General features: G+C 41.4%; 1 protein-coding gene and 1 long non-coding RNA gene across 3 annotated transcripts; both read right to left on the bottom strand.

Moving 5' to 3' along the window:
• Positions 1–667: 667 nt before the first annotated feature.
• LOC143133756 (uncharacterized) lies at positions 668–4,779 on the bottom strand. The gene is made up of 4 exons (XR_012988543.1): positions 4,175–4,779; positions 1,870–1,941; positions 1,686–1,762; positions 668–1,179 (listed from the first exon to the last, which is right to left on the bottom strand). It is a non-coding gene; the product is annotated as an uncharacterized LOC143133756 (long non-coding RNA).
• A 6,420-nt stretch (positions 4,780–11,199) lies between these two features.
• Positions 11,200–13,378, bottom strand: ccr9a (chemokine (C-C motif) receptor 9a). 2 transcript variants are annotated; one of them, XM_076293607.1, is made up of 3 exons: positions 13,271–13,378; positions 13,044–13,112; positions 11,200–12,909 (listed from the first exon to the last, which is right to left on the bottom strand). In XM_076293607.1, exons 2-3 carry the CDS (start codon positions 13,080–13,082, stop codon positions 11,833–11,835), a joined length of 1,116 nt encoding a protein of 371 aa, XP_076149722.1. In that variant the 5' UTR covers positions 13,083–13,112; positions 13,271–13,378; the 3' UTR covers positions 11,200–11,832. The 2 variants fall into 2 exon arrangements, with proteins under 2 accessions (XP_076149722.1, XP_076149723.1); XM_076293608.1 differs by lacking the exon at positions 13,271–13,378 and having other exon boundaries at positions 13,044–13,263.
• Between the last annotated feature and the right edge of the window lie 3,115 nt (positions 13,379–16,493).

The raw sequence follows: 16,493 nt of genomic DNA, 5'->3' as shown, positions 1-16,493 counted from the left end.
GACACAACCACTGTATTGACTTAATTCCCTAAAACTACATGTCTGTTTGCTAACTACAATGGAGACTTCAAAAATAACATCCCCCATCACTTAAATATTTACAGATCTCACATCATTACATTGATATATTAAACCTTACTTTTGTGTCCTTTTGTAAAACCAGTGCGACCCCTCTTTGATATTTCTTTCTTGGTAGCTTTTAAACGTTTGGTTTTATTGAGCGAAGTTGGTTTTGGTGAGGTTGATGAACCTGAAGAAAGGCCTGGCACAAGCTTTTCAGCTCTAAGTTCAGAGCATGAACTAGGCCTGTTCGAGGGACCAGCTTTGTGCTTGGAGCCCATCTTTGACTGCCGCTGTTTAGTTTGAACTCCTGACGTCGTCATCTTGTGGGTCATGGAAGCCTTGTCTGAAGTAGCCATATCTGTGAAAACAGACACCGCAGACCTGCACTCTCCTCTTCCTGAGACTGCTGACCGGGGGTCACAAGGGTCCAGTTTCCTCTGACGCGAGCAGCACCTTGTGATGGGGACAGCCGTGGCAGGTCGTGATCTGCCTGTCCTGACCCGTTCTTTCAACACTGTGGCAGCTTGAAGCCTCTCCAGCTCGATTAAGCGTGAGACGATAGCAGAGACAGAGGCGTCCTGCGTGTACAAACCATGCCATGCTCTCTCCTCTTCCCCCTCGCCAGGGAGGGCCGACAGGCTCCGAGTCATATGCAACCACTTCAGGGGTCCTGGCAGAACCTCAGGATAAACCTGCTGGGCCTCTGCAGCCTCTCTGGTCAAGACGTCTGGATCCCTGTCAAAGGGCTCAGGTCTCAGGTCCATCTCAATAGGATTGGCCCAGCGGGAAAATGCGTTTCCCTTCTCTTGGTCAGAGATGTCGCTGTCGTTTGAGTGGTAGCCCATCAATTCCCTGCTGCTCTCATTAATGTCTGCACCCCAAAGGTCAGAAATGCTCGTCCACTCCCTTTTAACCCACCACCTGGTCTTGACCCACTGGCTGTTTGAGACCTGGATGGGTGTGATTCTCAGCAAATCAGCACTCTCAACTGCATTCTGCTGCCGTTGTCCTTGTGTCTGCTGATGGAGATTCCCACCAGTGACAAACTGTGGCTTCAGATGATCACGCAACCTCTGTGTCAGCATTCCTGGTCTTGTGCCGGAGAGCTTTTCTAGACTGATTTTATTGAAACAAAAACACAAAACACTTTTAGAATTAGAGAGGGAATGTAACCAGTCAATCAGCTAGTCTGCCTCTGCGCAGCATCACTCCTGGAGAAAATGTATTTAATTAGAGGGTCACTAATTAAGTGCTCAGTAGAACTATTTCCCCAGAATAAGTGGTTTTGTGTTGCACGGCCTTGGAAAGGTGCACAGAGTTCAAATACAGGTTACAAACTGGCAAGGTAGACAGTGCAGCCATCAGATGCTGTCAGAGAGGTGGTGTACATTTCTGATTTATTCACCACATGTAAAGGCCTTGACACAGAGAGCATACTATTGACATAGAAGAGGACTAAACTATTGTTGTCTCTCGACAATGAAACCAGCAATAAAGTTACAGATGCATGTTACACAGGGAATTAATTACCACAAGCCTCATCCACACATTTAAATGATCCCTGAATGAGTGGGCTGTCACAGTTGCAAAGCTGCAGGACAGAGGAGTTGATGTGCACTTACACCAAGGGCGATTCTAGATTGCTACTGCAGCGATAGTCCTCCCTTTCCAGACTTCCATTGCAGTTGTGCACCTGGGCCTATGATGAAAATGTGTTTATTACAACTCCCTACAGATATGGTTGAACCTTTAAAGAAATGCATCTTCCTTCATCATTCAATCCTGGCAACAGCACAGATGTCCTACCAGATGGTTTGGTTTTCCTCTTGAGATGTCAAGTTCCTCAAGGCGACGTACTAACTGGGAAATGTAGTCATCCTAAAATTATGTTTAATAAAAAATCAGAAATATCCAAATAAAACTCAATAAATGCAGACAGGGTAGCCCATACAAATAATTCAAATAGCAGCTGTAAGCCATTAACAAATGTTAAGTCTGTTAAGACCCAAGTTCACTTAGGTAGGATACAATCTTCTATGACAATAAAACTGGTAGTCTGAGTCTAACAACCTAGCCTACATGAAAGTTAATTAGTAGCAGGTAGTTCTAAAAAGGAATGATTAACTGATCTATCCTGTTAGGTAGCCTGCACTTAAAGTGGAAATGAAGCAGTCAAATAAAACAGATGTCTATAGCACTAGTTAAATATTTAAATATACCATAAATACAAATAAAGTCAGAAATATGACCCATTATTCAGAATAAAGCACAAACAAGTTGCATTAATTTCAGCTGTGCGCCGCCATCTTTGTTTTCAGAAAATTATGACATCACAAGAATGGTTGGTACAACATTCTATGCTGTTTACACAGCGGCTGTCATAGCCTCACAGTTAGCTTACTGCCTCAACAAAATGGATATGGATGAATGGGATAGACCCACCAATGAGGACAGGCATCCAATTGCCTAGGCTTTTGAGCCAGTAAGAGCAGTGGGAGTTTTAGTGCCCCCCACAGAGCCTGACTATGGAGGAAAAATAGATGATCGAGAGAGAGGTGTATCTGAGCACACAGAAAACAATCGGTGGTGCTTATGTGGGGGTTGTTTCCCTATGTTCACTGACATGGCACACATGGAGAGTGTCTGCTGCCAGGAAATGGGACATCTCATCCAAAATAACAGATATATCACGTCCAATCCTACGTGCCAAATGCTATCATTAAAGCGAGACGTTGGAGGTTGCAATGCGGTCGCTGAGGGACATCCGAGCCGAAACACTGGAACGCCCAATAAACAGCAGTTAACCAACTAACACACTCTTGATAGGTTGTGCGGAGGGGGTAGGCTAGGGGACTACACTGATCACCTGAGACTACACTAATTTTTACACCCATACTCAGTTGTTCTGCAATGTATTATCATGGTAGAAGCTGCGATACCGTACTAGCATAACATAACAAGCACATACTGTAACTAGCATAGCATGAACCCTAAAATCTATGGTTGCTACAAGCGGCACATCCGTGCATTTATTTACTTAAAGTGAACAGCTTGTTATTTTATGTCAGCTTACATAAACAAATAAAAACTCAGACGCCTAGCCTACAGTCCATAAACAACGTCTACCCACAAAACCATGCCTGTCAGAATCACAGACCTAGGCTACTACAGAGTAGCCTACACAAGTCAGACGTAGGCTAGCGAACCCACAACAGGTTCTCACCAGGTTCGCAAGTCTCTGCAAATAGTTTCCACTACTACTTGAGCGAAACAAATGCAATCATCGATACTACTCAATCACAAAAAGAAACCTCTTACTCACACATGAGAAGTTCGCTCCCCCGAGTTTATTCACCAATTCATCAACGATGCAACTGCATTTTCAGGTCGCGGTAATCCACAACTTGTGTGAGAACATCCAAACACATTATTGCAACTGAAGTTAAATCTAATTAAGTACTGTCTCTGATAGGCCTACAGGCTACATTACAGCGGCCCTTGTTCTTGTACAAACACAAAAACAAACATCAACATAATTTGCGTAGTCATATTGAAATAAAGTGAACGTCCGCTAATGGATAAAACATCCAAACAAACGCTAACCATTCTGATGACGTAGCGCCTGCATTTTTAAAACATGGCCGCGCCCTAGTGGCGAAAGTCGTTATTGACATGTCATTTTCCAGTGAAACTACTTGAATTTCTGGTTTAATGAAAATCCATGTATCTTCAAAAATGAAAAAGCAACCAAAAAATGGCCACAGTTCTCACTGCTTCATTTCCACTTTAAGATCTCGACAGTAAAATCTTAAGTAGGGCCTATAAACATGATAATAACTATAAACATGATAATAATAACTATATATATATATAGTTATTATTATCATGTTTATATATATATATATATATATATATAAAAACATGATAATAATATATAATAATAATAATATATATATATAATATTATATATATATATATATATATATATATATATAAACATATATATATATATATAAACATGATAATAATATATATATATATCACATGGTCTATATAGGCTATTGTCAACATAATTTAGACCTATTTGTTCAATATAAATCTTTCCACTCACATTACATTTGTGCAATCCATTGAGGTGCAGCGGAAGGGCACCTGTGTCTCCTGTTAAAACTGATCTATGCATTCGGTAGAAAGTAGTTCTGTTCTCCTGCTGAACCAAATAAAATAACGTCAGTGTTGTAAAGCAGCCGTCTATGCTTGTTGTTCTGTAGCCTACTGAATGAGACTCGATCATCTTTCAAAGCATTGCCAATAGACCCTCGCGTGCGTGATTACGCGCTTAATAACATCAAACCTCTCATGTTTCAGCTGCGTCATTCAAGAAATGTTCAACTACTCTAATGAATCGGGTAATCAGGCGTAAAGTCTCAGCGAACGTAAACTATTCCACAGTTGTATCGACAACTGCACAATGAGAATTTGCTTGCAAACAACAGAAGCTACAAATGAACAGTCCAGGGGGAGTAGCGCGCCATAAAACCATGGTAACAGCCTTCCATTTCCCTGCGGCAGATATGGCAGCTGGAGCTTCACAAAATGTATTTGCTATGTAAAAGTCATATTTCTATAGTTAATTTCTTTAAAGTGCGGAATGTTTTGTCAGAAGAATTTAGCACAGCAGCGTGCGTGTAGGATACTAAAAAACCTTTACCATCGGTTTCGTCCACGGCTTTTGTGGCATGGCGGCAATTTGGGAACTTAACACTGGAGGGTGCTTTGACCATAGAAAAGTAGCCTAGGCTAGGCCTATGGCATGAAGGAATAGATATTCTGCCAAACAACCATACAAGCCTGCCACTCAGTGATTAGAACAAGTGCGTCCATTTGTGTTGTGTTGAAGTCGTAGGTGAATGTTCTTTCCATTTGATTTCAATTAAATTTAATTTAACTTATAGAGCGCCAAAACATTAGCCTACACATGTCTCATGGCGCTTTACAGTGTTAAAACGTTCAAAGAGAGCCCATGAGTAACAGGGGCGAGGGACGACTCAAGGGCCTGGGGTCAGTTACAGGGCAGTATGGTCTAAATGAAAGGTTAGTTAGGTTTAGAGAATAGAACACGGTGTTTGAAGCCACCTGATATATTACAAAGAGGTAGGATGGTTACATATCCAGTATGATAATGCATGAATCCTATTTAGTGTCAGAAAGTTCAAATAGTCCAGTGTAGGACATTCCCTACACTGGATTTGAACTTTCTGACACTAAATAGGATTCATGCATTACCATACTGGATATGTAACCATCCTACTTTATAACATACCTCAGGTGGCTTTAAACACCATGTTCTATTCATTTACTTATTTTCACAAACTCACTCAATGAAGATGATGCTTGTTTTTCTTTTCATTTGAGGGTTACAGAAGCTATTTAGACCAAGACTATTTAAGGTACTTGTTGACATTAAAATGTATTTCATCTGTGTTGATGAATGATATGAGGCCTCTGTTAGGTGTGAATACCTCATCCTGTTTTGAAATGTGTGTGGTTTAACCTTGTTTGCAGGGACCCCTATGCCATCTATGTCATGAAAAAAATAACCACAGCCAGAACTTTGAACATTTTGTACGTGTAACCAGACAGCAACCATTTAAAGGTGCAGCTAGGGATTTTGTCAATGCCCATATTGTCAATGTCAAGCCCATATATATATATATATTTGTGATTAACTGTTTATTGAGTTATAAACACGGGGGAGGGGGGGTGCATGAAATAATATATAATATTATGATATGATATATAATATATAAATTATATATAAAAGCATACATGTCTTCTTTTTCATGTAAAAAAGAAGGGGTGAAACCAAAAGATAAAAAAGGCTAAATGATAAAAAAAAAAGATTTTTACAGAAAAAGAGAAAAAATAGAGCACTCAGCAACAACATATACTTCACACAACAAACAACTGATTGCTAGCCTGGCTCCGCCCTCCTACTACCGCTCAATTTTAATTTCCCTTCAGTACGCCGTCTGGGTCTGCGGTACATAGCCGTGGGAAGTAGGGGTGCTGGGGGTGCGGCAGCACCCCCTGCAGGAAAGCACGCGTATTTATATGTCATACCACTCACGATCAGAAAAAAAGAAGCTCTCCGTCCCCCTGTCTATTATTCTATTATGCACAAAAAATGTTTAGGCCTACATTAGACCTGGGAGATCTAAACAAAAACTAAACAAATTAACAAAACAAACCTGAGGGATATATCCTATGACGCTAGCTTTATGGTACGACAATATGCCATATTAAGTAGGCTAGCTGAATATTACCGTGAGTTTCCCAAGGAGCTGAACACGGGCCGCCTCAATCTTCAGCTTAAAATGATGCATAGTGTTATCGGGGAGTCTCGGTGCACCACGGTGAAAGGTGGCATGGATATTAAGTAAGGGACTGTACGATATTTACGGGGGGGGGGCCGGTCGTCAGGGGGGGGAGGGCCTAAGATAATTTTTTAAGCCTTAGGGGAAGGCCCAGGAGAATTTTTTTGGCCTGGGGGGAGGGCTGAGGAAAATTATTTTTTCCTGATCCATGATATTTTTTTCCCCTGATCAATGATCCGTTTTCGATATTTTAAAAGGTTTAGGCCAAAACATGATTCACGTTTTTTTGACAGAGTGGGCGAGTCCAAAAAGTCGCAACCCTGCCTGAATCTCCCACAACTCCCCTCGTAAGCTTGCAGGTCACCCGCGGTTATGAGTCATAAACCAAATATTTTAATGATATTCTGGTCATTTGCGGGCGGGTCAGTTAAAATTAATTAAATATATAGTTTCTACAAATAGGCCTACTTAAAATATCACGAGAAGGCTAGCATCAATACAGTAAATCATCAATACAGTAAGTCAACAGTAAAGAAGCTGAAGACGCGAGTTAAAATAATAAAGATACCCCTTCAGGAAAAGCGATATAGGCTATGGGAAATATTGGGAAAAGTTCTTAAAGAAGATGACAGTAGTACAAGTTATGGTCTATGTAGGCCTACTTCTTGCGAAGCCATTTAAAAGTATGACAGCTGAAACGGGCAGCCTGCAGGAATAAATCTTATGACACAGACTACACAGCCATATCTACCGGTATGTATAGGTTCGCGCATGCATAAAAGTTACCTTAGTTCGTTGTGTTTGTGACTTTAAACAGTGGGTGTGCTTTAGTAAAGCTTTGTGCTTCAATCAGCATTTTAAACCAGTTCTTACGCTAACGTTTTGACCAGCAATGTATCTCTCTTGCCTACCTTGCCTCCCCATTTCTATTTTCGAAAGAAGTATGTCCATGGCCAAATCTTATCCTAGTGTTCTAATCCTTGGTGGTTGCGTGCGTGCTTGCGCTCTTATTCTCATTCTCTCTCCTGCGCAAACATTAGGCTATGTCCTGCATGCCTGCGTGTAGTTCTACTGCATAAAGTTTCGCAAATAAATTAGTTTGTTTTACAGAAATGGATTACTGCATGCAGGCTATAACCAAAAGCACACATTTTGTAAATAAGCGGGTCGGATCGCGGGTCGGGTATAATTTTGTCCTAATTAATATTCGCGTCCGAGTTGCGGTCGGGTTGATTAAAATATCGGGCGACCGTGGGCCGCTTGTGACCAAACCCGCGCAACACTGGTTTGTAGCCCCGTGTGTGTATGTGTGCTTATGACATTTGCTGGCCGTTTTAACCTTGTAAACGTAATTTTTCGACCAGTTTTATTTGATTCACGTAGGGGGGAGGGCCTAGGAGATTTTTTTTGAGCCGGGGGGAGGCCCCTGGAAAAAAAAAATTGACCAGGGGGGAGGGCCAGGCAGAACATTTTTAACCCGATCGTCTGGCGACCGGCCCTCCCCCCCCCCGCTAAATATCGTACAGTCCCTAAGCTCCATCCACAAACAAGAGCTCTCTTCAGCGAGGTAGATGAACTTATTCATCTGTGTCTTTGCGTGCCTGTTTCAGTGGCCTCCTCAGAGCGTTCTTTCTCTTCTTTTTGAAAGTGTAGGTTAAAGGCTACACTGTGCGTTTATGATGTCAGCATTTGTTGTAGGCTATATTTGTCATATGTGGATCAATTTAATGTAGGCTAGCCTATGCATATTGCGTTGTGTAGGCCTATGTTATGTTTTGAGTCAATGTGTTCTGTCTAATATGCTGTGCGATAGGGTCTTTAGCCTGTTTTGACACCCATGTCAGAAGCGTCAATAATTATTACGTTTTATTAATGTTGGTGTTCAACAGTTTTATATTTTTCGTGTTCACCGTCGATTTCGGTGCAAGGCTACAGCAACTTTGTTACCTTACTAGTGTAGCGTCAGATAGCAGACGGTTACTTTGTTTGCGTTAGTATCAATCTGTGGTTTGCGACATTTTGTCGCATTTTTTCTGTAGTGTAGCCATAATGTTCTTGACAGTGATGTATGCCTGTGCTGTGTGTCATGCAATGCCAGTATGCTGTTGTCCATTAACAGAGAAAGGCGTTTAAATAAAATACAATAACTTTTTTTAACTCCCCCCGCCCCGGACTACAGCACCCCCAACCAAAACTCACTTCCCACGGCCCTGCTGCGGTATATTTGCGGGTTTTCTCTCGGCCAATCTTTACCTGTCCACTCAGCGTGTCTGAGAACGATGACGATGAGGTCATGTGAAGACGAAACCGAAACTTATTGTGATAAACAGAAATAGCAATGCCTGCAAACGTCAAAAAATGCAGTTGGAAAAATGCAGAAATGTATTTATAGCAAAGGTATACATGCATTGTTTACTGACTGTTGATGCTGTTTATTGTCAGTTTGTAAAGTGTAGGCGTAGTAGGAAGTAACGTTAGGGATCTCTGATCAATGTGATTGGTAAGGCTGGACCAATGATTTTAAAGTTAATGCCCGTCACGATGCCAGTGTTGCAAACGTTTCCCTATCGAGAACTGCCAGACTCTCTGTACAAATGAAATGTACGTACAAGAGTCTGGATATTTCCAGGCTAACTCATTGCACAGGGGGTATATGAAATCTTTGACCCTGCATATTAATGCCTCCCATTTATGTAGGGTGGATACCTTGGCCTTTTTCCCTTGTTTAGCCAAGCAGTTCCTGAGTTTTGACAGTTCCTCCACTACAAACGTCCATAGCTCTGCAATGTAAATAAGTAAAGTAAATCAGGTTTTTTGGCCAAGTATACTTGCATATACAAGGAATTGGGTCTCTGCATTTATCCCATCCGTGAATTAGTGAACACACAGAGCACACAGTGAGGTAAAGCACACACTAACCTGGAGCAGTGAACTGCCTTGCTACAGCAGCACTCACTAAAAATGTGCCGGGTAAGACATTACAAATGTTGCTGGGCAATTCCATGAAAAGTTACGTTTTTTGTAACATCCATAACGCCAATAAAATGTAATGGCATGATATGATGTGAATGATTACATGAAATTTGAGCATTTGCTATTTTTGGCTGCAGAATGTACATAAGAAAAAAATACAAAAAAAATATGTGTTATCATTCACATCATACACATGACAAGGCATTTCACTGGCGTTATGGATGTGACAAAAGGTAAATTTAATTTTCTGTGGAATTGCCCTGCTAGAGCTAGGAGCCCGTTTCATTTGAAATCTTCTGTGTGGAGTTGCATATGCTCTATGTATAGTTTTGTTGTGGATCAGTTGGTGAGCTACATTTTTGGTACATTGAGATAAATTGAACCAAATTGTCTCCCAGTCTAGGTCCTGATTGAATGTGGAGAGTTCCCTATACCTCTATGGATAGACATTTGGCAGAATGATCTAATAAGGCATTGTAGATAAAAGAGACTCTGCATTTCAAGCAATTAGAAGGTTTAACCCATTCTAACATTGGATGGGATCTTGGTGGTCGGTCCCACTGTACCCCATATACTCTGAGTGCAGAGTGTAACTGAAGAAAGACAAAATATGACGAAGCAGGTAAGTTGAATGAGTTTTGGAGATTCAGATATGAACATAGGTCATTATCATCATATAGATCACTGAATACATTTATGCCTTGAGAGGACCACAGTTGATTTTGAAATGGCTTGCCACCTGTCAAGAGTTTAACGTTGTGCCAGAGTGGTGTCTGTGCGCTGGTGAAGAGTTGAACATCCATGCATTTCCCTGCCTGTTTCCAGATATTCAAGGAGTGCGCAATTATACAACCCAACCTTAAATTCTGGTTGACTCGACCAAGTCCAGCAAAAAGCAAATCCTATAATATGAGGTTTCACCAAAGCGTCTCCAAGGTACTTTTGCCTCTGAGTCAATCCAAACATGTACTGTAAAAGCCCATAACATTTTTTGTCACATTCAGCAATCATCTCCCTCACGACCGGTAGCTGCCCATTCCATAAGTTCCATTCCAAAAAACTGCCTGACCAGCTTAAGGTGGTTTGCTTGTTGACCACCCCATAATGGTTGACCACCTGAAGATAGATAGATAGATAGATAGATACTTTATTGATCCCCAAGGGGATAAATAGATAGATAGAAGGTATGTTTTCGCAAGAGTTTTGCTGGTCTAGCTGGTTTTGCTTGTTGTACTACTGGCCATTTTGCTGGTCTTACATTGCTGGTTTAACTGGCCATGCCAGCTTATGTTGGTCATTCTAGCAAACCAGCATGACCACCTTACACCAACAATGTCAAGCTTGGTATCCTGGTCACCAGCATGACCATCTTACACCAGCTGTATCCCACATGACAGGCTAGTTCCCTCTATAGCCATTTCCCCCCTTACTGTCAGTATTGGTCTAGCATACTGTAGATGCCATGCATATGAACAGATAGTCTTGTACAGTGCAATGATGAATTGCAATAGTGTGTGCCTGAAGGAAAGTGAAAATATAGTGCCGTCTATATGGTGAAAACACTCACATGGTCTCTGAGGACATGCGTCATTTACAACGGTTTTCAGACCACAGGTTATATTTCACTTTCTCTGTGGCTCCAGTGGCTTTGTATCAGTCATGAAGGGGGGACAAAAGTGTTATGTATCATCTGCTGTCAGGTATACTATGTAAGAGTTTGAATAATGGAATGTGTAATACTGTAAATGGTAGCCTATGAGGCAAATGATTGCAGATAGCAACAATGCAAGGTGGTATTATCAGTTTATTTGTTTACAGATTTTATTCAAAACATAAGCAAATGACCAGCAGCAAAGACATCTTGACTCGCAGCAAATACATCATGACCAGCAGCAATACAGTTTCAGCTCCAAACGGATAAACAAAAATATTTACATATCTGTGACTGAGCACACAGCAGTGAGGCCGTTAGGAAGCCTTCAAAAGAGAACAGTTGTTTCTGGAATGGTTCTACCTCAACAAAATTACAGTAACACAGCACTCTTAATGCTAAAAGAGATGTGAGATGCCTGAAGATATGTACAGATCACATTTCTTTAGAACAAGTTCACCCAAAAGTGGGCTCAGTACACATGGATCCATCAGATGGTCCACTACCACCATAATAGCTTTAGAACAACTCTTATGTCTGTTTTTTAACCAAGGATTTGGCGTGCTCCATGCAGTTTGCCACCCTGTAGGTATGGACAGACTTCTAACAGACCTTAGACTTTGTCTATCAAACAATAGCTCCCGTTTATCAACACATATGAAGTTACACTGTCAGTGACAATGCTTTCTTTCCCATGCTCGAGAGCATCTGAGTCTGACCTGTTTACAATGAAATCAGTTCTCTACTGACATAGTTGCGTGGATGGTGTCACAGCGAAAGAGCCTGGGTTGTATCTGTGTCAGACATGACGGAGGCCCGGAATGGAGTGCCATAGAGCTTGCTGAGTTTGCTCTTGGGTGACACGCATCCATAGTACTGCATTATCTTCAGCAAGTCCCTACGGAAGCGCACACCAATGAAGACGTACAAGAAGGGGTTGAGGCAGCAGTGAGTGTAGGCCAGGCCTTTCATGATTTGAGCGGCAATGTCAAAGTTTTGAGATACGTCACAGCTTGTGATTGTGATGTTAGCTGCCTGCGTGGCTTCCACTATCAGCATGGCATTGTAAGGGAGCTGAGAGAGAACAAAAACTGCAACCACTGCCAAGATGACACGGAGGGCCTTGTGTTTCTCGAAGTTCCGCGTCTTCATTAAGGTGAGGATGATGCAACTGTAGCAGAAGAACATTACCACCAGAGGCACGCAAAAGCCCATGAAGATCTGGAGAACCAGGACCATTATTTTGGTACGGTTGTGGTCATTGCTCCAGTAGACCAAGGTGCAAAACTTCCAGCTTGGATCCTCCGGGTTGTCCTTTGTGCCAGCAAATATGAACTCTGGTACAGCCAGGAACACGGCGAGCAGCCAGACAATCAAACAGACTAGCTTACTGCAGAGGAGCCTTGTGGTCTTGGAGTTCTGTGCTTTGGTGGTCTGAACGATGACTATGTAGCGGTCAACACTGATGCAGGTGAGCAGTAGCATGCTGCTGAAGAAGTTGATCTTGTAGCAGGCCGACGTGATCTTGCACAGTAGTGAACCGAAGGTCCACCCTCGCAGTGCATCCGATGCCCAGAGAGGTAGAGTCATCAGGAACATCAAGTCAGCAATGGCCAGGTTCATGAGATACACATCTGTCATGGTCTTCTTGCGGGACTTGAAATGCACATAGATCCAGAGCACCAGCAAGTTACCGACTACTCCCAGGAAGACAATGACCGCATATAGAGGGGGTTCGTAGTATTTACGAAACTCCCTAACAGAACTCTTGTCACAGGAGCTGAAGTCTGAGTAGTCATCTGTTCCTGTTGAGTAGTCATCTGTTATTGTTAAGTAGTCATCACCCTGTTAGAAAAGAATGCAGGATTTTGTGAGTTTTTCACATTTTTGATATATAAAACATAATAAGTGTAAAATGAGTATAAACACTTATATATATCAATATATTTTTGTCTGCATGTCATATGTCTTTTGCATACCTTTGGTGTTTCCATCGGAGTTGTTAAAAAATCATCCATTCTTGGCACCTTTCCTTTTTCCTTTATTTCCTGTAAAGATAGCAGATGACAGTCAGTAAAATTTTAAAACAAAATATCTGTTTGCACACAGAAAAATACAGTTCCTCACTACATAGATACAGAACAATAGCACAATAGCATTCAAAGTCAATGTGAGGTAAGTCAGTGTCGAGCGACCGTTAACTTACCTACTACCGCACAGGCAGGATGTCTGTGAAGACTACAGGATTCGTTGAGAGAACTGAACCGCAGAATGCTGTCTGGCAACTGTCTGTTAAACAGAGCTTTTAAGGGTTTGTTGTAACCACAGTGACGTGGAAGATGATGTCATGTTTTTTTGTCACTGCCACTGCTTGATAACTCATAACAGTATTAGGACCCAACCAGAGGCGATTGCTCTAAGACTACAGGGGAAGCTCAGGCTCCTCTAAAATATCACAGAAAATCGCATCAAATAACACTATTACATTAGCTTCTAGCCTACTATTCCAACTAGAACATGCTGAAAACATGTTCATCTTCATGGCTAGTTTGTTCAGCAATAAGGTTTTGTCGGTCATTTATCGTGATTTCGCACCCGTAATACATTGCTGTGACGACACAATCCATCAAAAACCATGCAAAAAACCCATAGACGCTCGGCTTCACTGGACTTTCAATGGCACTTACAGAGTGGGCTGATCTCAGTGCAGAAAAGCTACACGTTTATTGGACAAGCGCCACAAAATCGTCATTTCCAGGGAAGCCCGGCGTCTCTGGGAGTGAATGGGACAGTGGGATGGCCTGGACGCCGAGCTTCTGTATGATGATTGGAGGAACCGTCATAGAGGCTGGACTCCTTTTGATTGACAGCATATGTTGCGATCTGACAGGAAGAGGTTCAAGTTCAAGGGATGCGTTAACGTTAGTGTTGACAGGTGAAGTCGAGAGGCAAGGCAAGTTGCAGCTCAAATTCTCATAATTTGGGAGCAATACAGTCGGTTTCTATTTGTCTTTGTAAATAGCATACTGTAAATAAAACTGTAATGTGGAGTTAGCCTACAGTATTTAGGCTAAGTTAAGTAGCACGCTATATAACGGTGTAGGCTACATGATGCCATGCCAACTCTATAGCCTACTGTTTGGCCTATTCTGGGTTTTGGGATAATTTTTGCCCTCAAAGAACAATATAGCACCTTAATAATATTAATTTAATAATTGACCAGTTTTATCAGAGCTTCCCCTGTTCCAAAGAGCAGCAATCGCCACTGGACCCAACATAGTGTGCCAATGTGAGGGGCTCATTTGAATGGGATATTCTGTTTCCCTTGACTACAGCAGATTTTGTTTTTTAAAGAAAGGATCGAAATATAGTGTTGTAGCCGTTTAAAAATGGGATTCATAAATTCTACATTCAGATCTATTAAGACTCCCCTAAAAAAGAACAATAGTTGTGTTTGCAAATCCATGCTGTACAGTGGCGGGAAATAATCTCTGCCAAATTGCATTTCCTTTGAACAGTCAAAGAGCTGTTAATTAAAACCATACTCTTTATGATCATAATTGTGAACTTTCAGTTATAGTTGTCTCTGTAAGTCTTCCTTTCACTGGATAATCACTGTTGGCGTTGGCCTTTCGAACAGGTCATGCACTAAAAACCACAGCAGATACAAAATCCCCATCCACATTTTCAATGGTAGTTTCTGTGTTGTGTGTTTTTCACACAAGAGAAGAGGGAAGTATGGGCAGCCTACTCAACTTCAGATTGAGATACATTTGTTTTTGTGGTGTGATTGCACATGGAGTTACAGTTTCACTGGAGAGCATCGGTGAACAAACAACCAGTGAGACCACCGAACCTTAAAATCAGTAGGCCTATCTCAGCCTTCCATGCTGAATACATGCACTCTAAACTCTAAATGAGGTTTTACAAAAAATATTTGCTAATTTTTTTTAAAGCATAATTGCTCTTATATTATAGCAAGTGTCTTCCTTAGTGAATATGGAATGCTTCTTTAGCAGTCTAGACTCACATCAGCTTTTCCTAGCGTCATTTGCTTTTTTTCATTTGCTTAATTAGATTTGATGAATTTATACAAGTGAATGGAAAGTTCATGAAAATGAGTATAACAGCCAATGACTGCACTTCATACTTACCAAACACAGGGCATAGCTAAGAGACTAAGGCTTTGTGATCAAGACTGAGGAGTAAGTCAGTTCATGGCACAGTGGCAAATGTAGAAATTCACAATTTGTCTCTCAAAAATATTGTTAACTTATTATGACTACCATGAGGCTCCTTGACTTTGTTAACACAGGGCATTTGGAACACACAAAACACATTTTGATCATTTTCATAACACAGGGCATTTTAACACACAAAACACATTTTGATCATTTTTGCCAGCCCCCACTGGAACCTTTTCCCAATAGAGTCTTCCCCTTTCTGACTTGCATGAGCTCAGGTCAGTGAGGAATGGAGGCCATAAATAGCAAATGGAAGTACAAAACTGCTTATATCCAATAGAACACAAGTTGATACAAAGGTCTATCACAACATTAGATGATAATATGTGTGTTGCTATGGATTTCTAACAAGTTATAATGCAGCGGCCATTTTTGACCGCAAACACAAAACTAGGAAACATAAAACAAACACAACAGGAGGGTTAACACTATAATTGGCTTGTTTGTCCATCCTGTCAGTGTTGTTTAAACTGTATGTTAAACACACATCATAAATAGGCATTATAAAAACACTCGCATTACAAATACACACACATAGGCAAATAGCCAGAGTGAGAGGGTCACAGCCACATGTGAGACCACATGCAAAAAAAAAAACTAGAGAGAAAGAAATGTGTTCAGCTACACGTGGAACGCACATGTCAGTACACACGTCTGTGGTCACCACACACACCAATGGGAACAAACACCTCTGCAGTGTGTTCTTCTTTTACAATAATTTGGAGTATTTTGAATTATATATTAGAAATGAATTGTGGTAGAAATGTATCCTGACAAGATAGACATGTCAATATTATGTTGTCACTATGGTGATTTGCTCGGTTGTCCTGATGTTTCACATGTAGTCTAATGTATACTTGTGAGTCAGTGCAAAAAAAATCGAAAGCTCTGAACAAGCGGGGACACCCTGAGCCTGCGTGCTGTGGCAGTTGAAAACAGTGTGCTTGCGTGCCAAAGCTCACCACAAGCAGCAAGAGGTGATGCTGCTATAGGCGAGAGTTTTTGCGCAGGTCTTTGCCTCTCAGCCAATAGAGTTGCTTGAGAACATTGTGCGGTGTACTTTTCTTGGGGGGGGGGCGAGTGTAAGGGGTTGCATGACAAGCTCTAACCACAACAGAGGCTATTTTAAGGAAGTTGCAACAAGTGCTGCATGTATACACTCATCCCCCTGCCCATCTCTGTTGT

The sequence above is a fragment of the Alosa pseudoharengus genome, unplaced genomic scaffold (assembly GCF_046254945.1).
Source record: "Alosa pseudoharengus isolate Yale_2024_CS ecotype anadromous, Long Island Sound unplaced genomic scaffold, YU_APseudo_1.1 YU_APseudo_1.1_scf_2, whole genome shotgun sequence".
Lineage (NCBI taxonomy): Eukaryota > Metazoa > Chordata > Actinopteri > Clupeiformes > Clupeidae > Alosa > Alosa pseudoharengus.
The sequence above is the reverse complement of the archived record's forward strand: the minus strand, read 5'-3'. Positions and strand labels throughout refer to the sequence as shown.

What these genes read in the sequence shown, in the direction of transcription:
- ccr9a (XM_076293607.1), bottom strand. Translation starts at nt 13,082, where the DNA reads ATGGATGATTTTTTAACAACTCCGATGGAAACACCAAAG. An exon ending in CTCCGATGGAAACACCAAAG is followed by an intron (nt 12,910 to 13,043) that starts GTATGCAAAAGA and finishes CTTTTCTAACAG; the next exon opens with GGTGATGACTACTTAACAAT.